This window comes from Magallana gigas, chromosome 3 (genome assembly GCF_963853765.1).
Source record: "Magallana gigas chromosome 3, xbMagGiga1.1, whole genome shotgun sequence".
In the NCBI taxonomy this organism is placed as follows: domain Eukaryota; kingdom Metazoa; phylum Mollusca; class Bivalvia; order Ostreida; family Ostreidae; genus Magallana; species Magallana gigas.
Genome location: NC_088855.1, coordinates 51,345,987 through 51,368,658, shown reverse-complemented (window position 1 = coordinate 51,368,658; position 22,672 = coordinate 51,345,987). Strand labels below are relative to the sequence as shown.

The 22,672-nt window shown below is 33.9% G+C and overlaps 3 protein-coding genes across 3 annotated transcripts; 2 read left to right on the top strand and 1 right to left on the bottom strand.

The window, feature by feature from the left end:
- The first annotated feature begins 850 nt into the window (after window positions 1–850).
- On the top strand, window positions 851–4,188 carry LOC105331037 (exosome complex component RRP41). The gene is made up of 3 exons (XM_066080259.1): window positions 851–1,046; window positions 2,882–3,088; window positions 3,427–4,188. Exons 1-3 carry the CDS (start codon window positions 876–878, stop codon window positions 3,784–3,786), a joined length of 738 nt encoding a protein of 245 aa, XP_065936331.1. The 5' UTR covers window positions 851–875; the 3' UTR covers window positions 3,787–4,188.
- Window positions 4,189–5,276: 1,088 nt separating this feature from the next.
- LOC105331028 (AP-1 complex subunit beta-1) lies at window positions 5,277–17,630 on the bottom strand. The gene is made up of 20 exons (XM_066080243.1): window positions 17,614–17,630; window positions 16,592–16,656; window positions 15,907–16,012; window positions 15,410–15,545; window positions 14,780–15,025; window positions 14,303–14,427; window positions 14,132–14,200; window positions 12,886–13,248; window positions 12,261–12,426; window positions 12,007–12,095; window positions 11,675–11,777; window positions 11,427–11,525; window positions 10,060–10,319; window positions 9,345–9,570; window positions 8,796–8,888; window positions 8,211–8,356; window positions 7,991–8,120; window positions 6,244–6,415; window positions 5,921–6,075; window positions 5,277–5,625 (listed from the first exon to the last, which is right to left on the bottom strand). Exons 2-20 carry the CDS (start codon window positions 16,626–16,628, stop codon window positions 5,551–5,553), a joined length of 2,796 nt encoding a protein of 931 aa, XP_065936315.1. The 5' UTR covers window positions 16,629–16,656; window positions 17,614–17,630; the 3' UTR covers window positions 5,277–5,550.
- Window positions 17,631–17,676: 46 nt separating this feature from the next.
- LOC105331029 (peroxisome assembly protein 12) lies at window positions 17,677–22,458 on the top strand. Its single transcript, XM_011433045.4, has 8 exons — window positions 17,677–17,877; window positions 19,150–19,258; window positions 19,487–19,593; window positions 20,141–20,224; window positions 20,912–21,138; window positions 21,458–21,629; window positions 21,955–22,043; window positions 22,319–22,458. Exons 1-8 carry the CDS (start codon window positions 17,755–17,757, stop codon window positions 22,434–22,436), a joined length of 1,029 nt encoding a protein of 342 aa, XP_011431347.3. The 5' UTR covers window positions 17,677–17,754; the 3' UTR covers window positions 22,437–22,458.
- Window positions 22,459–22,672: the final 214 nt, after the last annotated feature.

The following is a 22,672-nucleotide window of genomic DNA, read 5'->3' as shown; positions in this document are numbered from 1 at the left end:
GCCGCAACAAAACAGAACATAACATTGATGAATCAGGAACTGATTAATGAATTATGCATAGACATTGATAAGTGAATCTAGAGACTTTGCGTTTAAAATTGTGAAAGGACATCATACGTTTAATCTTGTTCGCGTCCGGAAGACTTTAACAGAACATTCCTGAAGATTTATTTTCTAATAGACTTGACTTTATTTGTTTAAGTTTTTTTTTTCGTATACAAAAAAACTTGTCCCCGGGGGAGGAGATAACTAATCATTTACTAATGTACTGTGTATATATATATATTTCAGGTATCAGTCATCCTTATTATTAAAGATATAAACCTAGGAAGATGTTGACTCTCATTTAGTACTTGGCTTGTTTCAGCCTGAAACTGCATGGCAAAAAATGTTGCTGAAAGATATAAAAGCAGTAAAGATGAAGTCCTACAAGCCACTTTAAAAAAAATATATGCATACAAGAACAGGACATTGGCATTTTAGTCACTCAGAACAGCTGTCGAACTGCGCAGCTACAGACTTATTTTAAAGATTTAAAAATCTGAAAAAATGCGAAGGGGATTCATTGGTGTCCTCTGTACAACCATAGGAAATGTTTACATTCAGGCTTATTCTCAAATGTACAAAATGGCCGCACATATTTTTATTTATTTAATCATCACAGAAAGATTGTTATTTCATTTTATTTTTATTTTATCACATGGTTCGTGTGGATCTCATTATGTACATTATTGTAAGAAGCTAGCATTGCAGAGAAAACACACATAGCTTTACCAGTGTTAGCGTAAGAATTTGCTGTGATCGGATTCTCCATTTCTACCTGTTTTACTCATAATTTAGTGATAAAGTTTTGACTTCCTGCGGTATAAGCAAGCATGGCTGGGTTAGAATTACTTTCTGATCAAGGTTTTCGTATAGATGGAAGGCGCTCGCATGAACTTCGAAAAATTCAATGTAAACTTGGAGTTTTTAGCCAGGCTGATGGTTCTGCATACGTAGAACAGGGGAATACAAAGGTGTTAGCAGTAGTTTACGGGCCACACGAGGTGCGTTCAATATTCAAATGTCAATATTGACAGTGTATTTACTCAAGCACTGAGTAGTAATGAAACATTATTCTTATTATTTAACCAATTAAATTGAAAAAATGTAATACTTGTACAGTAGAGCAGTACCGATCAGACCCAAACTAATACCAGAGTAAACCACAACTAAACCCTGGGTTTACTTTTGGGGTTTACTCTGGGTCAGTTTTTCGAAAATTTAGGTCCATGCATTCGGGATTTACTTGGGTTTAGTCAGGAATTGTTTTTAGGGTCAACTGTACGCACTGAAGTATGAAGCAGACCCGTCTTTTATCTTACCATCTTACTGCCTGCAATTCTTGCCCCTTGTATATTCTGAATACACATAGAGCCTCTGCTTTTAGGGGTATACTTCTGATCAGGGTTTACCAGTGTTTGAAATAACCGTCCGCCTGACCGCCCGAGACTCATATCTTTTGGCATGGGTGGACAAATTTGTTTTACGAGCACCCGGCTGGACGTTGATATTTTTTGAGCCAAGTGTATATAATAACGGAATAGGAGTTTTGAGAATCTTTAACTGATTCTTGTCACACTATCGCTTTTTTTGTTTCTTCATTTAAAAAGTCAATACAAGCATTTAATGCACGTAGACAATGCTTGAAATGTGAGCATGGCAATGTAAAATCACCAGTCATGCTATGGAATAATGCAGGGTAATCTCAGCGTGATTCGTCAAGACTGAAAATATTTGACATATGTCTCTTCCGAATCTCAGATCAGTGCGATACTTATGGATTCAGTACAATTTGCTCAAACTTTGGCCGTTTGTTAAAATAGAAGTATGCTGAATTAAATCAACTTTTTACTTTGAACATTGTTTTAATTATTTAAATGTAGCTATCAACAGAAAATGTTAGTTTCCTATCGTTAAATGATTTAAATATGAACTTGTTTATATTTAATTTATTTCAACAATCAGGGATTTGGAAGAGACATCCGTCAAAATTTTTCAGTCTTCACTCTTGACTAATCTCGCTGAGATTAGTGGACGATAACTTTACAACCAAAATCAACAAGTTTACGACAAAACAAAATTGAAAAACAGATTTTTGAATGTTTTACATGCAAATTAAAATAAATAAACAAATGTCAATTATTTTCTCCAGGCTGGTTGAATTTTAACAGGGCTGACAAATTATACTAGCTGTCAGCCCTGAGTGTCTAGCTAGTTTTTTAACAGGTTTAAAACACTGGGTTTACTCTCTGTGTCCACTCTGGGTTTACTTTGGGTTTACTCAGGGTTCACTCTAGTAAACCCAAGGTTTAGTTTGGGTTTACTTTCTGTTAGGGTGGGTCTGATCGGTAATGTAGTTAGGCAAAAATTGAGTACTGTTTATTAATGAAAAATTATCTTTTTGAACTTGTATGCAAGCAAACTTGTGAGAAAAAAAATATTGGTTGTCAGTGTACCTGTCCATATCAATTTAAATACTTGATCGTCTGACCATCACACTCATAATTTAACAGAACTTTACAACTAATCTTATTTCAAATTTTCCACATCTATTTCAGTTCTATATTGCTGTATTTTTTTTGTACTATACATCGTTTTAATCTATAAATCAAAAAAAGTAGAAAAAAGATAATAGTCCGCTCAAATTTTCTTATGCATCGCCTAAAAAATTTGCCTGAAAAAAAAATATAATTTTATCATCTATTTGCTCGCCCACTCATTTTCTTCAGATGTTGGACGAACAAGAAATTAAATTGGTGTGGCCTCATTGACGATTTTTTATGACAGTTTGATATAAATGATGAATCATTGAAAGAGAATCTTAATTTCTTCTTAATAGATTAGAGGTAGTCGCAGTAAACTTCTTCAAGATAAAGTACTAGTGAACTGTCAATACAGCATGGCAACCTTCAGCACCAGTGAACGCAAAAGACGCCCACGGGGGGACAGGAAATCTCAAGAGATGACAATGCATTTACAACAAACATTCAATGCAGCAATTTTAACCAGTCTACATCCAAGATCTCAAATAGATATTTTTGTAGAGGTGAAGACTCCCTTTCTTTTAATTCTATAGTTTACAAACAGAATACATGTAAAACTTGCTTATACTGTCTCTCACAACCATAAAAACATAGAGGAAAAATATCTTTTAAGTGGACTTACTACGCTAAAAGTTCTTTCGTCATTGACATCTTGGTAATAAAAATTTATGAACTTTTCACAAGAACAAAAAATCATTTGAAAATATTGTTTAAAATTTTTAGACAATACCGTTTGTCTTTGACAATCTTAATAATATCTTTAGGTTTGCAATACTAGTTCTTAACACGTAAACAGTTAATATTAACGTTCTGTAATCAGCATTGAATCTTTTTTTTTAAGGTTTTACAATCTGATGGAGGGAATTACTGTGCTAGTGTTAATGCTGCAACATTGGCTGTGATTGATGCTGGAATCCCCATGAAAGACTACGTGTGTGCTTGCTCTGCAAGTTACCTTGGAGACAGCCCAATAGTGGACATCAATTACTTGGAGGAATCCTCAGGAAGTCCAGAAATTACCGTTGCTGTACTTCCCAAGTCGGAACAGATTGTTTTTCTGGAGATGAACGGTCGTCTACATGAAGATAACTTAAGCAAGGTGGTGGACATGGCCGTCAAAGGCTGTAAAGACGTGTACGGTGTTCTGGACAGAACTGTCAGAGAGCACGTCAGCCAAGTCGGCTCCTCTCTGGAAACTTGATAGAAATCCAGTCCTCACAGGATATTATCAGTGTTGTGTATTACCGGTAGTACTACACTCCACTTTGTAAGGATCTACCAGTTTGGGTCAACCTAAGTGATTGCAGGTACTCCACATGTACATGTATATACATCCAGCATGAACTGGGGAAATTTTGCAATGAATTTAACAAACAATATTTAAAGGATGTTACAAGTACTTTTTACACATTAATTCTTCTATTTTAGAAAATGCAGAGTCTTGTATATGAAATAAGCATAATGCAGAAAAAACCTAGACAATGTTTACTTGGTTTCCAGTCTTCTATTCAGATCATTTTGTTTTGTATTCAGATCATTATGTACTCTTTAAAAAGGGTAACTTTTCTTTATATTGAAAATAAAAAATATTCTCACATTTCAATCTGCTTATGATTTATAGGTGAAATTCAAATTTTTCAAGTCTAATTCTAGACCTTTAAATATGGAAAACTATATCACAATGATATTAATGTCCATAGAATATATGCTATCACCTTTTGATGAAAAACGACAGAAAAACTGTTATTTTATCAACATCCCATGTGTTTTTGTGTTGCATCTTATGGGTTTTCTCAGTTATTCAAATGTTACATTTTAAAAGTGTTCATGAAAACAAAACCCTGATAATGATTTTAGTGGATTGCATTTCATTCTTTGTAATTATATATTCAGGCACTTTTTACTGTAGCCGCTGGTTTGTAGCTCTACGTGACAATACGTGTTGACAGATCATAGAACCATATTTCCTCGCATACAAAAATCTTGCAATTTAATGCAGCACATGAAAAACTGTTCTAAGACTGATAAACCTCATTTCCCGACATATTCTGTGGAAATATGTAAATCCATCAAAATTTTCCATCAATTTACCACCAATATTGTTGCTTTAATTGCCTCTGAAATTTTTTTCTGATCACCATCACTTGCCCTGTAAGGAAGAGTAGTTTAGCTTGCTTACATATAAAAATAGTGACTCAATTTCACTTTCCAGGGTCAGTTAAAGGTAGCAGTCCAAGGCAAGTAAAGCGACAATATATTTAATTAGAAGGAACATGGATATTGCAATTTTAACCACATGTAGACATTGCAGATATAGCATCTAGTCTTAAAACACATAAAAAAAAGTTCTATACAGTGCAAACAACTAAATTCTAACTCTAGAATAGTTTTTATATTCTGTAGAAGCAGAAATATTTGTTGAGGATTTAAATTTTGTTAGCAGTAATAATCAACAAAATTAAATACGTAACAATTTTTAACAGAAGTATAAATAAATACAATGTACAGAGATGATATGCAATACATTTTAGGGATTACAATATGACAACAAAAATAAATGCCAACAAAATTGTATTTGGTTTAAGAACCAGGAAATTTTAACCAACAAAAACATGTGCTTCTACAGTAGTACATGTAGGTGAAATAAACATTAACTGAAAATTTTGCCTCCACATTAAAAAAGAAGTCAAGTTTCCTTTTAATAGTACTTTATTATTGTCCAAGGGAGACAAACTTTGATTTAAAAGATTTTTCAATGATTCTACATACCTTCAGATACAATAATAAATACAGTATATTCAACATAACATACATTTAGACATAGCGTAAGTGTGCATCCACACCTTGTAATATAATATACGCATAAATGAATAGAACATCCTAAAATGTTTAAGGATTATCACAACACCGTTACGGAATTAGGTCCACTTATTATGGCATAAAACAAAATCAAAAAGTCTGGTCATTAATTGTGAAGGATGTTGTCAAACGCCTGCTGTATGCCTTGGTATACATCCATTGCTCTGGCTTTTAGGGATAACTGAAACCAAACAAAAAAATTCCAAATATACCACTTCAATATTTTCATTCAGCAATATTTTTCATTTCTTACATTCAATTTCTCTTGTTTTTCTTTGTAAAAAACATGATTAATGATTTAATATAGCAGACGTGTCTCAGTTTAATTTTAATATTTATTTTCTATACATTTTCACCTATGGGTAATAAATGTACATGTATCTTTAACTTTGATTTCCTTACCATTTCTTTTGTATCTACATATTCTAAGGACATTCTAATCTAACATAAACATTGAAATGATTATACCAACTCACCATAAAGTTGGGATTATTGGGCTGTATCTTTAATTCTGCTAACACCCAGATTCCATTTGTTAATTTGAGTGACTGATATAACATGTCTTGTCCTTCTACATTACGCTTTGCTATCGTAAAAACATTGTTGTTCTTCAGCTTCTGTGAAATGGTGTCTGAAAGGAGAGAAACATAACAAAATTAATATATTCTGAAAAAACTGATAACCTGCTCAACCCAAAAAGAATAAAACAGTTGTGAGAAAATTTTCATGTATGCATTGCACATAAATGATGACAAAACTTTATGCAGTGTATCGGTGATTACAAAAAAATAGCCTGTACCTGCATTATGCTGTACATTACAGATCTCATGCTGAACTTCATTTTGGGCAGGAATGTCTTTCCATGTGGCTAAAAATACACGTTTTTCCATTTCACCGTCTTCCACAAAGAGGGCATGCATGGGCACCAGACAGCTGAAGTAGAACACGTCTATGTTGTTCTTTATCGCCACCTACAAAGAAATTTGTAAACATCAACAATCCTGTATCAGGATTGAACCTTTGTTTTGTTTATTCCCAGATTAATTTCATATTCCAATCTAGACATCAAGGTTATTTTAAAATAATTTCACAGTCCTACATGTATAGTGATGGCCAATCATTCTATACAGTGCAAGATGGTTGCAAGAAATTCAAATAAAGGCAAAAAGTTGAATTGTAAAAGAGATTAAAACAAGAGGCCCAGGGGCCACATCGCTCACATAAGCAACAATTGCCTTAATTCTGATCAAATTAGCATTACAGTATCAAAATATCTTGACAACTAAGTACAGTAGATCTTGCTAAAAAAATTGAAAATCTGCCAATTTTTATCCACCTCTTTTTATTTGGTAAATACTGTGGTTTCATCAATATTCGTTGAATACCAATTTTAATGGATTTCGTTGTTTAGTTGATCCACGAAATTAAATGTTCATTGAAAGGCAATTTTTATTAACATTTTGTATTGATAGGGTCATTGGCCACAAATTTACGTATCCTTGAAACTGATTTTCACTTTATCCACGAAAATTGATACCCTTGAATATTGATGAAACCACAGTACCAAGCCCCTTTTGTTGTTGTACCTGTAAGAAGATTTTTCTCTATTCCTATTCCCCCCCCCCCCCCATTTCGTGGCCCCACTTTTCTCAAGGGAATCATGGTTTCATCAAACTTAAATCTGCATAACCTGTGCTTTCACACTAAGTACTGAGTTTTGGACCGAAAACTTTCCCAGAATATTTTTAAAGATTTTCTCTATATATTCCTATGTAAAAATTCAAAGCGCCATCATGGCCCCGCCCTACCACTAGGTACTGATTTTGCAAACTTGAATTTACACTACCCAAGGATGCCTCTACACAAGTTTAAGCTTTTCTGGCCAAATAGTCTTTAAAAAGAAGATTTTTAAAAATTTTCTGTATATATTCCTATGTAAAACTTGATCCCCCAATGGTGGCCCCACCCTATCCCCAGGGACTATGATTTAAACAGACTTAAATCTACACTACCTGAGGATGCTTCCCTTTTAATTTGAGCTTTTCTGGCCTAATAGTTTTTGAGAAGAAGATTTTTAAAGATTTTCTCTATATATTCCTATGTAAAACTTGATCCCCCTCTTGTGTTCCCTCCCTACCCCGGGGACCATGATTTTAACAGACTTTAATCTACACTACCTGAGGATGCCTCCACACAAGTTTAAGCTTTTCTGGCCAAATAGTTTTTGAGAAAAAGATTTTTGAAAAATACCAACAAATTTTCAATAATTCTCAACTATCTCCCCTTTAAAAAGGGCGTGGCCCTTCATTTGAACAAACTTGAATCCCCTTCACCTAGTGGTGCTTTGTGCCAAATTTGGTTGAAATCTGCCCAGCGGTTCTTGAGAAGAAGATGAAAATGTGAAAAGTTTACAACAACGACGACGACAACAACGACAACGACAGACAACGGACAAATTGTGATCAGAAAAGCTCACTTGAGCCTTTGGCTCAGGTGAGCTAAAAAGCACTTTGTTTTAATAAAATGAGTGCTTATGGAGTTAGTACCTGTAGATTTGCGAGTGGGTCCATTCGCTGCACTGCTCCCATAGTGCTCAACTGTAGAGAATAGCTGGTGCTCTGGTTAGGAAGTAATGCTGAAGGAATGTTTATAGGTGATGCAGGCATCAAACCAAAGCTACAAAGACAATTACAGACGTTCTAAAAATTCTAAGAAACTTGTGTACAGGCTTGAAGAAATAATTTGCACCATCTATTTTCTTCTCACCTATTTTTATTAAACTGTATTGCGAATCCCGTCATTGGCTGCATGGCTTTATTAGCAAATGTCAGTTCCATGATGACATTTCCCTGCTTCCTGCTGAATGTGCCAGTGACCTCAAGTCCTTTACCTTTAGATGCTGGCAGCCACACCTAAAATGGATGTAATGAATGTTAGATGTTTGAATGGTTTTACATTAAGGGCAGAGTAAATGAAATCATTATATGCTCAATACAGCAGTTTACACACTCTTATCATTATAGGATAGTCTTTATAAAAACTTAGTGGTTCAAAGACTGTGGAAAGTGCATTTTGGGTTGGATTTGTCAAATTTGAAAATTAATAAGTTGGATGAGCTTGTTGAAATTTTCAAATTTAAATGCCTTAAACAATATCTGGAAGTCAATTGAGCATAACAGGGTTCTCAGAAATGCATGACACTGTGTAGTTATGTAATGGAATTTGCATAATTATTAGTTTACACACTAAATGTATGGGGGCCCATATATTTTGACAGACCACTTGCTCAACTGGCCTGAACGTTTTAAAAGTTTTTGTGACGACTTTAACAGAGGATATACATGTACTCACTTCTTGTGGAGGCACATAAGATTGTGCTGTTGGCATTCCAAATATATCACCCAGTCCCCCTAAAGAATCCCCACTCGGAGCAGGTCCACCAAGCTGAAACAAAGACCCATATAATACATGTCATTATCTCTGATGACAAATGGTCTATATGGCAATTACTGTAAATTCCTAATATTATGCGAGTACTTAATTCCGCGATCCCACTGTTTTGAGTGAAATTGCGAGAATATAAAATCGCAAACGCGGAACTTTTATCCTTTTATATTTTTCAACGCTCAGAAAATAATGGTGAGATTTCAAAATCTGCGAAAGGTGCTTCCTGTGATTTTAAGCGGATATTAATTCCTCGCGTTTAATTAGGAATCTACAGTATCTAAATCATCAAACAGCGAATAAATAATAATCTGCATGTTTGAACCACGATTGTAAGTGGGCTTAATTACATGAACAATCTTAAAACACACACAAGGATTTCAGTATTTATTTGTTGAGCACCAGTTATTAGATTTTGCAATTTCTTGGATGATGTACATACATGTATATACTAACCAGAGAATCCAGTCCCTCTCCAAGTAGATCCATGCCGCCACCCCCCTGTACGGGAGTCTGTGAAGTGGGCTGTGGGGGATACATTTGTTGCTGCTGCATGGAGGGTCCACCCAGATCCATGTCCAGAAGGTCTCCAATGAGGGAGTCCACCCCAGGGATGACAGTGGCTGCAGGTGCTGAGGGGGCCTCAGCTGGGGGAGATGGCTGGTCATCACCAACGTTACCTCTGAATGAAAGAAAGCAAGCACTTTACACAACATACTCTTAAACATGAAGATAAAGACTCTGAAATAGCATATGAAAATGGCTTAAATTAGGCATGTGGTTCTCATATACCTGTTCTGTTAAAAATTTCATAATTTTTTATTTTATGTACATTTAATATCTTGCAATAAAACTGAATATCTTTATTACTTTGTAACCTGTTTTACAACTGTAGCAACTTGTTTCAATTGCATACATAGCAAATTTAAAACTAGATACTATATGTATTCATTTATTCAGACTACAGAATGCAGTAAAAATATATTGATTTACCGGTATGAATCAGGTTTAACATCAAACAGAAAGTAAACAATGTTAAAGACATTTTTTTACTTACTACAAAATTTTATTTTCAACAATCAAATGATCTATTTAACTGATAATGCTAGAAATAAAATGGGATAAGATATATAAGATGTAAAATAAATAAGATAAGAAATAAGATACTTACGACTGTGACCTTGGTGGCAGGATTTTCCGAAGAGAGGATTTACTGCCCTCCACAAAGGCATTGGGGGGTTTGTGGTACACTGAAGCCAGACTGGAGATGTTACAAATTAACTCGTCCAACAGCGTGGGCTCGATCAGATCTGTCTCCTCTGAAATGAGTGGCTTCTCAGCCAGAACCACCTCCTTAGCTGCCGCTGGATCAGTGGAGAGAAGCCTCCAGTATATGTAGCCCCTGTCTCTCAGATCTGGGTTGTCACTATCCTGTTACCAACATAATGAATAAGAATCAGAGTTGGGGTCAATTACTTTGAAATGTAATTAATTACTTTCAAATACATTGATAATTTTATCAATTACTTGCAATTACAATTACATTGATTTTTTAAAATGTAATTAATTACTCTCAATTACTTTGATAAATGTAATTAATTACATTTCAAATACTTTGGTTTTATTTTTTTAAATCTTGAGAACATATACATATATCAACAGCATTAAGATATACAGAGCTTTTAATAGGTATGGTTATGTTTTTAAAGGTTGTACAGCTCAGTTCAGATCAGATTTCTTGAAAATTTCTAGAAAAAATTTCTTTAACATTAAATTCATTAAGTACCATTGAATTCATTTTAGGTTCTTTATAATATTTTTTCTATAGTGAATTAATTTTTATTCACATATTAAAATTATGTTTATTCAGAAAGTACAACTTTCGGCAGTACAGCATATCAGTATATAAATAATAATTGCTATAAATCACAAGAAAGAGATACATGTATTTTGACTCCCTTAAGTCTAAAATCAATGGGGGTTCTTAGGTATTAGAGGAGTTCACACCTCAACAAAATTAGATCTATACCTATTGCCCTGGGCAGTGTGTTATGCTGTATAAACATTATGGGACATTTAATTATTGTATAAACAAAAGTCCATGCCAAACATGTATAAAATCTATTTATCATTTTAAGACACCTTTTTTATATTTTAAACTTGGAAAAAAGTAATTGAGATGTAATTGAAAAGTAATTGAAAATACACAATATTTTTGGAATGTATTTAAATACATTCAATTACTTGTAATTGAAGACAGACTCAATTACAAATTACTTTCAATTACTTTGCAAAATGTAATTAATTACACTCAATTACAAATACTTTTTTCAATTACCCCATCCCTGATAAGAATAAATAACCTTCATGTAGTATTCAAATAGATGCAGCCTTCATGAATTCTTAATCTGCTCCTGATTCAAAGTTGAAAAGAATTTTCTATTTACATGTAACTTTGAGACCTAGGATAACTAGTAAGCTATAGTTTTGTAGGAAGTGTACACTGACTGTATGGTGAATATTCTGTAGGATTCTCACCTGTGTGGCCAGACTGAGCACCTGCTGAACCAGGTCCTGTGTGTCAGTTGGTCGCTTCAAAAACAGTTTTACAATGGCTGTCAGCAGCTGTAGCTGCACCTGTAAAATTTACCATAAATATAGTTGCATCTAGTCAAAGGTTGTTTCTTAGTATGCGATGCATTCTTTTGACAAGATCAGTTGGGTTTGTTTAAATGTATATCAATGGGTACACATTTCCTCAATTTTCCCATGTCTAAGCATTTTACCTGAGTATTCTCATCCTGGAATCCCTCTAAGAAACTTTCAAGCAGTTCATCTGCATTATCAATTCTCTCTGCATATTCACCAATGATCCAAATCATGGAGGCTCTGTTTGATTTAAAAGGTCATTGATACAAATATGCATTCAAATTGTGTTTTTAGATTTTCGTACTTATATTTGTGCAGAATTTTCATTAATCACTTTTCTGTGTGAAATATTCAAGAAATATAAACAAACAAATGCTTTAAATGACCATCAAGAATTTCTCAAATTAAAAGACAATTTTTTCCCCTATTTACTAGTGCATGTGGCATTGTTAATCAGGATATGACGTACCTTGCTTCAGGTTCATCCAATGTGTCCAAATTTTCGCAAAGTGTTGCAATAATGCTTTCATACTTGTTTGGATATTTTCTGAAAATGTCCTGTAGCAGAAAAAAAAAGTCTTAGAAATTTGGCATATATAATATTTTAAATTCAGTCATACTAAAAACTGAGTCAGATATTGTTATTTCATTAAAAGGACACTATTAATTGTAAGCCCAGAAAAATTCTGCTATGGTTGTTGCCAACTTGACATTGGGCTGTACCTTAATGACAACAATGGCCTCCTGCACTACATAGTTGACCTTGGTCTGAATCAGGTCTAGCAGCGTACTGACACATCGCTCAGCAGCTGGCTCGACCTTGATGGCACAGCGACCAATGGCTCGCACTGACTTCCTCACAAAGTCCACATCTACCTCTGTAGCGTACCTGTTCAGATAAAAAGTATCAACCTTGAATTTGGGACTCTTTTTAATTGAAAATATACCATATTCTTTCTTTCACATAAAAAAATTATATTTCTTATGATTTAAAAATTCTAATTTTAATCTTCATCTTGTTTTTTGTTTGATGACTATACTGTAAACCAATTTTTATACACGGCAACTTCATTTCGCGATCAACTGCCTATAAACTTGTTAGCAACGACTACTGTTCGCGACCAAGCCTTATCCAGACCTGTTTTGTTATAAAAACTATAGACAATGGATCGGTTCGCTGCGAGCAATATATTCATGTCAACAAGGCTCTCGCTAACCTCGTGAAAATTTCTCGCACACGAATAAAAGTTGGTTTACATTATCTATCTTAACTTGACAAGTGACAACATTTCTCTAATCTGCATACATACACACCATATATACACATAGATTAGCTAGTGATACTCACTCTTTAAGTTCTGCCAGGACCTGAGCAATGTTGGCCTGAGAAGTGAGCCTGATCATAATGTCCAGTTTCTCCAGTTTCACGTAAATTGGGTCATTGTATTTCACAAAGAAAACTTTCATCTCATTTTTGAGGATCTCCGGTCGTTTCTGCACCACCAGATTGATGTTCCTGAGGGCCACATACTGAATTTCTGGCTCAGCAGACAGCAGGGTGACCAGGGGAGGGGCCAGCTTCTTTACCAGGGTAGAGATGTACTCGGAGTTGGCCTCCAACATTTCCATGAACTTCATTACAACCTTCACGGCTGACAGGACCACAGCTGCGTTAGCGTGGGCCAATCGGGGAGTCACTCGCTCACAGATGCTGAAATCAGTAGAAGCTTGTGTTAATTGACAGAATCTAGTAATACCCTACTTGCAGAAATGCATGAATATAAATACTGAGTAAATGGATTATGGAGGAGATTTGTAGAGAAAGAAATAATGCATAAGAACTGGACATGGCAGCTTCTTTATGTGCTGACCAACATGAAGAGGACTAACAAAATGTGATGAGCTATCAAATTTAAATTGAAACTTAAGTAAGAATATACATAATACGAAAGTACATAATAAGCTCTTGTTTTCCCTTGGACTGAAATGTCACATTTTCATTGGTTTAAACATAGCACGTGATTGCCTCATATATCTCTATATTTGTTCTGTGAGAAATAATATTAGGCAATATGGCCGTCATTGGTCGACGCTTCGCTTACTCATTTCGACATTTCATAGTATTTTATACGTAAACTGCATGCCGTAAGTTCTTAAAGTATTTGGAGTAGTTGCCCTTTGAAATTCTTTGAAATTAGAGTAGTTGCCCTTAGAATATTGACGTCACATTGTTTTGTATGGAGCAGAACAAAATGGCAGCGTCGAAATTTGCTCAAATCTCTGCAGAGGAAAGGGAGAAAACATTAGGTGAGATTAAAAATTTTGAAGAGTTTAAATGAGTTAAATTGGACGAGATGTATGGCATCTTGTACATGGCTTTGCGTAGATCATCGCTATTTGTGAATAAATATGTCGCTTGAAAGTCCTCGAGAAAACAAAACACTTATTAGGTTAGTTACTGACTCACTACGGAAATATATTGGGTTGATCAATCTCATAGAAGGCTCGGCTCCGCCTCGACATCTATGAGATTGATTAACCCAATATATTTCCGTAGTGAGTCAGTAACTAACCTAATAAGTAATAATATATACCTTTGAGCTTCTTTGTCATCTTTGGGAGTGTAGTTGGAAATGGCGTCTAGTATAAAGACTTGCCCCCACCTAAAAACAAAACCAGTGACAATATAACATACAGAATCATTTGGTTTTACAGTTAAGAATTAACAAATTATTTGAAAGATTTCAAGGCATAAGAAGACTTACTCTGTGCATTCATTGAGGGCAGTCAGTAGTTTGTTGATGGTACTGGAGTTCATTTCAAGCACCTGCTGAGCTGTAGGAGAGGTTTCCAGGATCTCAGAGATAGCAGCAACTGCATTCGCAACCACCTAAAATTCAGAACAAGCACACATGTACATATCGGTACATTTATAAAAAGACAAGTACAGCACATCATGTACAAAATCATGAAAAAAATCAGAAAACATACCATTTGTTTTGGATAAACCTTAAAACTAATTTCTGGGGATGCAAGTTTTAATAGCTTTTTTTGTTAAAATAGGCTTCTTAATTTTTATTATTTTTTGTTTTGCAGGTTCTGAATTAAAGTCTATAAAACATTTAAATTAATCTATTTTGCAATTTTTTTGCTCTTGAGATAATGCTACCAAATTTAGAAAAAAAACCGGCAGAAAAATATAGCTTAAGAGAATTACAATGTACACTAATGGAGAGACAAACCATGGGATTGGAGTCAGACAGCAAGTCCCGGAGCTGGTCCAGGAATCCCTGGTCCTCCACCAGCTGAGCGTTGATGTCATGGAGCTTGGCCACACACACAGCTGCCGTCTTTCTTACATACGGATCCTCATCCTTCAGACAGTTCCTCAATGGCTGACACAGATAATCAATGATCTTGTCCACCCTGATACAACCCATCGTCCTGACAGCCAGGGCTCGAATAAGTGGATTAGAATCTTCACAATCCTAATCAAGACAGTCCAAAAAAACTACTTCATTTGATGAATATGATACTTTCATATTTTTTTTTCTCAAATAACTCCATGCAATATGTAAACAAATTAAATTGTTTCAGGAATAAATGTACAATAAAACACGGTTATAGCAAACGTGCTTATAATGAACTGACGCTTACTGCGAAGTATTTTTCATTCCCCATGACTTTATAACATGTTGTAAATCTGACGGATATAACAAATTAGGCTCATAACAAAGCAAAATAGCCTGTCCCTGGCACTTCCTAATAACCATATTTTACTGTATTCTGAATCTTTGTAAATATGATTTTAGAAAATATAAGAATGATAAATAATAGGTCAACAAAATTCAAGAGATATATTCAAAACATACCCTGACAAATGTATTAACTGCCATGATGGCCATATCTGGCTGGCTTTTAGCATAATTCATCAGGTACAGATAGACTAGCTTCTTGAGCTCCAAGTTATCTGTCTGGATGCAGTTCAGAACATCAGGAAAGAGAGCACTACAAAATAAAATCCAGAACCTGTCATCTTCAGAATTATCTCAATCAAATGTGAAATCCTCAACAGTTCAATTCATATCAAAGTTTTATTAAAATTCTAAGAATCATTTGCAGTTTAGCTTTTCTTCAAGAAAACAACATTCGCAGAAAATGTTAAGCCTGGAACACGATTCTAGCATTTTATTGAATGTTAATGTACAGCGAACCAACCTAGTCTGAAGTTTATAATTTTCTTGCATACAATCATATAAAGTATCATTGGTCTAACAAAAGGATAAATCATCTGGAAGCACAAATCAATTAATCTTAAACTCTGATTTAGGTTCTGATAAGTAATTGTGAACTTATACTGATTTATTACCTGACATCTTTTCCAACAGTCATGCTTGCAATTACTTTTTTGACGGCTTCTTTCTTCTTTTCTTTTTTATCACTTTGCAGCTCTGTTTTTAATTCAAAGACTTCACCTGGAAAAAAAAAAATGCATTTTCAAAAGATATACAAGCATCATATTTTAAAAACTCATAAATATATCATACAACACTGATTATACACTACATTGATATACCCTTTGCAAAAATATTTTGTGTTTTATCAATAGCTACCATTGCATTGATATTTTTTTTAACATTGCTGCAATATTTTACTTGAACGTTTAGCAAAGTCTGTAATCAAATAAAATATGTCATTGCAGAATTTTTTAAAGAAGAAAACTACATCACCTGTAAATAAAATGATGTATACAGTATATAATGATTTATTTTACATATTTTATCAATTAATCAATTTGAAAAGATCAGATTGCTGATCATAAAACTTTTAAAAAGTCATATTTTCTGTGAATAAAGTCAGACTTTCAACTTAACTTACAGCCGTCAAAATATACATATCTCTATTCATGATTATATGAAAATGTAGCTCATTGGGATAAAAGTTGAGAATATGGGAAAACTTCACTATTGCATTTAATAAGTTCAAGGTATAACTGAGCATTTCATGGACTGTATACTGATAAAAAATGGTAGCTCTGTGATCTCCAAACTTACCCTTCTTGGTGGTAGTGAAGTACTTTGAGTCCGTCATTCTGATATTTTTTCCACAATTTTCCCCTCTAAATAAAATGGATAACTTATTCAGTTTAAGAATCATCATGTCTGTACATGCATCAAGTTCATAACTGAATTGTTTTCCATTTATCCGGATGACAAGAATTAAAAAGTAGGCAGTTCGAATAATGAAGCCATGTCTTAATTTTACTTTGAATAAAATTATCTTTCTGAAGACAAAAACACTTTGTTTATAAGCGACTTCCAGGGTGTATTTCATTTCGACCTTTTTTAAATTATGAAGCAAACATGTCAGAGCATTTGTCCTAGTGGTAAACATGAGGGCTATATATGCAGAAAAACGTAATTCAAAGTTAACGAAAAAAGAGTCTCATTTGGTAAGTAAAACAGGTATACCATTCAGGCATTTAACCATCAAATGGGAGTCAATTCATCAAATGGGGGTTGATGCCCAACCTGACAGATCTTGTAAGATATGCAAGTTTAGCAAATATGAACAGCATAATTCATTAAGTGCATTCATTACCATCTTATTATCTAACCTAGCAGCTACTGCCAGCTAGAGTGCAAACTGCAAACCTGGATGCAGCCATGTTCTAAAAGAGTCATTAATTGTGAAGAGAAAATTCGAAAAGGGGCGTATATTTCAAAATATGTACTGAAATTTTAACCAGTCTTCTTCCTCAATCAAAGATAATATGGGTTTAATCTTTATTTCCACAACATAATAATCTATTTATACTTCAATAAAAGAACTTTATACGTTGGAACAAGTAATTATGATAATTGTATACAAAATTTACTTTACCGGCTGAAATATACCGGAAGTTCTACTGCTGTTCAAAAATGTACTGTATAGAAAAACATTTGAGATTAAATTCACCATTCTACTCAAAATGAAATAAATAAATGATTGTTGTTCTTCATCATATATACCAATTAACAGATAAAGTATATATATTCCTGATGATTACCGATATAACTTTGCTACGTAGACCTACCTTTTGTTGACAAATTGTGACCTTCACCCGGAAGTGTTAAATATGAAAGTACAAGTAGGCTAATAAGTATTTGTAGTACGATCTCTGCTGAAGTCTGTAGCTGTATAAATTGCAAGTAATTCCTTGTCAGTTTCATTCACCATGGCTGAAAATGCAGCCCATATTACCTCAGCAACTTTTACTTCTGTTCCTTCAATATTTGAGGTGCTTGCTCAAGAAAGTTTGATGGGAAGTGTGAGACCAGCACTAAAACACGCTGTCAAGGTATTTATAGAGGGTAAACCAATCAAAACATATGTATCACGTTTCTTACTAGTCATTTGTAGGGAAATGATGGGAAAAGTTTATCAAATATTTAAGGGGAGAAGCTTGTATAAATGCTTCTACAATAGACTACATATACGAGGGTTGTCCCAAAATAATGTAAGACAGGACACATAATTTATTATTTGTTCACTGCAATTTCTTTAGACTTCTATGTTTTCTTCAATGACCCTTTGGCAAAAAATACTGAAATATTCTAATCTGTACTTTATTTATTTCTCGAGAAAATAAATACATTGTAATGATTAACAACAAGTTTTGTCAGGCGGCACAACATGCGATGTCGAAAATTTCCAGTTTTATGTTGTTGCTAAACCCTCCACATCGTTTTACGATAACATTTACGTTTTATTTCCAAAAATGTCTTAGAAAAAATATCATCTTTGAACATGTACCCTGAGTGCACATTCAACATATATTTCTAGTTTTGATTTTGTTTTTAATATTTTCTAAGTACAAACGATCTGTGGGCTCCAAACTTGTCCTGTATTACTTGTTGTCTAACGTCCGTCTTTCCGAAATGTGTCGTTCTGCATTTAGACGTCCATTGATTTCGGGGTTTCTTTTTTTTACTTATTGTCATCATACTTAAATTGTCTAAATATTTTCAATGTTGTTAACCTACTTATTCACAAAACGCATTTCTAATCGATTTTGTTAATTTCATTTACTCCTAAGGCTGCTTAGGATTTATTTCATGGTTTTTACAAAATTGTATCAGTTACTGGTGCGCCGCCTTAAACGCTGACATCGTCATTTTATTACGAGTTAACTTTTCAACTTGTCACAAAACATGCTATATAATATTTAAAAGTTTTGTTATAGCCAAAACATTTTCTGAGTAACTAATAGAATTATTATCAAATATAAATGTATCTTTTATTTGAATTTTTTCATTCAAAAAGTACTTTTTCTCGCAATTTTCATTATGTTGATTTTAACTTTTTGTTTTTGACATTGTGCCACATGTCAAATTTCTGATCTAACATGCTTTCATTTAACCAATTTAATCTCAAACAATATTTGATTTTAAAACATTATTTGAATGAAAATATCTTGAACCCTTTATGGCACAAATTTCATCTTCCTTTGTCTTCGATTAACTGAATAACGCCACTCGTCTACACTATTTTGGGACAACCCTCGTACATGGACATATCTGTTTACTTATACATGTACCTGTATTTTATTTCATGTGAATCTTTTTCAAAGGTGCTTGCAGAGAGTAGACCTGAGAAATTTGGTTGCTTATTAAGGTGGTATGATGAAATTTACACTGGATTAGACTTCATACTCCAAAACTACTACCTTCACAAATACAGTATGTACCGTATGAAGATTTATTTTTTTTTAATCTGTATTGCATAAAAATTTTGAATAATTATCAACTGTAAATAAAAGATAGAGCAACTGCACTGTAAAGCAAGTATCATTCTTGTCCAATTTTTATAATGAAATGATTATTATTGAAAATGCTTTGTTATTAAACTGTCAATGAATTAAAAAAATTTGGTCTTCAAAAATAATCTTTTCCTATTACGTATTTCAGATGCATCTTTTGCTGAGAATTTTTATGATCTAAAGCGTTTTGTAAATGGAGCATCTCCATCTAAGAATTTACCCAGAAGAGCCCTTTGGAAGTCCTTACTCTGTTTGGTATACTATACTTTTGAGCTAGCTGCTTCAAATTTGCTTGCTATGTTAAATCCAGGCAACTCCTGTGATAAGTTGCATGTCAAATCCCACATATTTTTTCTATACCTTGACTTGTTCAACCAATCTTGAATGTTTTATAATACCTTAATTTTTGTCACTGACTTTTGATTGTCTTAATCCATTGTGTTGTTTTCAATAAGTCTGTGTATTTTTAGTTACAATCAGTATTTGCCCCTTGTTATACATGTAATTAAACATTTGTATAGAACAAATACTGGTAAATCAAAATTAGTTCATGGTGGAACATGGGGAAAAAAATGATTGATATGACATGTACTGGCCTGGTTTTTATCAACAAAATTATGGTTATGAATCACCGGGTACTACTGGTAGTATATTTTTGGTTCTAGAAGTTTATAGATCAATTATTGAAATATACAGTTTTTTACATAATTTAGAAATCTCTTAAACAAGTTATACTAATTAATGCCTACATACATTTACTACCAATTAATACATTTTCTTTTTGAACTTCTTTGATATGCAGGTTATTCTGCCTTATTTGAAGCAAAAGTTAGATCACTGGTTTGAAGAGGCAAGACATAGCTATAACATTGGCCAGCAGCCAAAGGTAGGAACTCAGAGTATGATGATAAGTCTTCATAATTCATAATTAGATAGACGTCTTTGTTCAAACTGATTGAGAAGGGAACATTTAAATCTTAAAGTTTTCTTTGTTTAATTTTAAAGTAAATTTATATGTAGTTTTCTGTGATGTTTGAAGACCTTAACAGCCTGCAACTAGTATTTTAGTTGGAGAAGTAGGAGCATACTTGGGGTTTGTCAACACTGGGGAATCATTTAATTTTGTGGGGGCCAATTTTTATAGATTGTTGGTATTTTGCTTAATCATGGGATGTAATTTCGTGGATGCCTCGGTTTTTGGTTTCAATGAGAAAGAAAACTCATTCTAAACTTGTTTTTCATTGAAGATGTAAATTTGTGGGGGAGGGCTACCCACAAAAACCACGAAAATTGAGCCACGGAAAATTTTTAGTGATTCCAAAGTATTAGTCGGCATCAATTTTCAAGGATTTTGTAGTTTAAATAGTACATGAATTCATGAATGATATGGATCTGCCGCTACAAATGGTGGTCATATATCTGAATTCAAGTAACATTTGATTTCATTGATCATTAATTCCCCAAAAATTAGGACTCCACAAATAATGATGAAACCACAGTGAACCATTTTGACTGTTACTACCACTGTGCAACATTAATGTCATATAATTGAACAGCTGTATTTCATTTACAGGGTCAGGTGTACAAACAATTATACAAGATGTTCCTGGCTGTGTACCCGTATGTCCACATGAGCTGGGAGGGGAGTCTGCTGGCCTATCAGGTCGCCTACATGCTGGGGAAGATCTCCTGGCACTCCCCACTCCTTCACCTCTCTGGAACCAAACTCTGCCATGCTGAGGGAGAGGAGGAGGATGTTTCACACAGTCTTCCGTTTTCTCAACTTTGGTCTTCAGCTAGGTATAATTCAGGGGTTGTCGCTACATTTTCTCCTTTTAAATGTACTAGTAATTCTGGCCCTTAAGACCATAACTGAGAAAAGACTTAAATTCAATTTTAGATTTTGAAGATCTTTATTTATTTTATTCTTCAAAATCGCAAGTTTTTACTACCGGGTATTTGCAATTTAAAGTCAAACATGAAGAATTTATTTTTGACAAATTTAAACTATCAGTAGTTTGAAATCTTAATGCAACTTAAGTCTGGTCTCTTCAAGAGTTATTCCCCTTGTCACATTTTTTCTTGTTTAGTATTGTGACTTGAAGTATATAATTTACAGCTTGCCAGGGAAACTGAATTTGGTCACCAGGAAAGCCCTGAGTCTGACAGCTGTAACCCTGTCCACCAGTCTGTCAGTGGGCGTGTTTTTCTTGCAGTTCTTAGACTGGTGGTATGCCAGTGAGAACAATGCTCCATCTCTGATGGCGTTGCCTGTACCTGATCCACCAGAGGTAGGAAACCATCAGGATTTAAATTAGACTTTTTTTTCATCACAGTTCTACTTTAATGGAGACTTATGTAAAAAGATGAAACTCTAGTACATTATAGTGAAATTTGATTTTTATGCAAGCTAGGTTTTGATAAATTCTTTTTCATTTTCTAAAATGTTGGTTGATTTTTTCATTGATATCAGTCTGAATTCATGGACTGAAAATTCTCAAATGATTAATATACATGTATGAAAGTCTTGATTATTTTAGAGTTGAGTACATGTAGAAGATGGAAAAATGTAAAGCTATGAAACTCAACTTAATTCATTCATACATGTAATTGCAGACTGACAAAGACTTGGTAAAAACTCCACACAATGTTTGTCCTCTTTGTTTGAAACTTCGGACAAATGACACCGCTCTGTCTACGTCAGGGTAGGTCCCTTTGTTCAATTTCTAGAAATGATGTCTTCAAATTTTGTAATTTTTGCGAGGAGGAAAACAAACAAGTATAATCTAATTTTATCTCAAAAATAAAAAAAGAAATTTAGATAATAGTATTAAAAAGATAAAACAAAGTTGTTATTATTTTATTAACATCAAACTGTGGGATAGATACCTATGTTATATGGTTTTATTTTTTTGTGCTGAATGTGTATGAAAATTTTGCAATCCATATGGTGTATAATTGGTGGTTTCTCCCCTGACAGGTTTGTGTTCTGTTACCCCTGTATCTACGACTACATCCGGCAGCACCAGTGTTGTCCAGTCACCAGCTATCCGTCCCAGCAACAGCATCTGATCAAACTCTATCCGCCGGATTCATGATCCACATTTTAGTGTTAAAACTTGGTAGAAAGCCGTGTCCACTGAGCTGTGATTCGTACAATCTGTGATTAAAATCATTCATCTTTGATCCATAATCTTGACTCTCGATCCATACACCAGTACATTGAACATATGTTATAATTTTTTTTCCATCAAAGTTTGATTCTTGTGAGATGATTGATATCAAATATCCCTAACATATGACATTTTATTTCATATTCATGGAGGTGTGATAA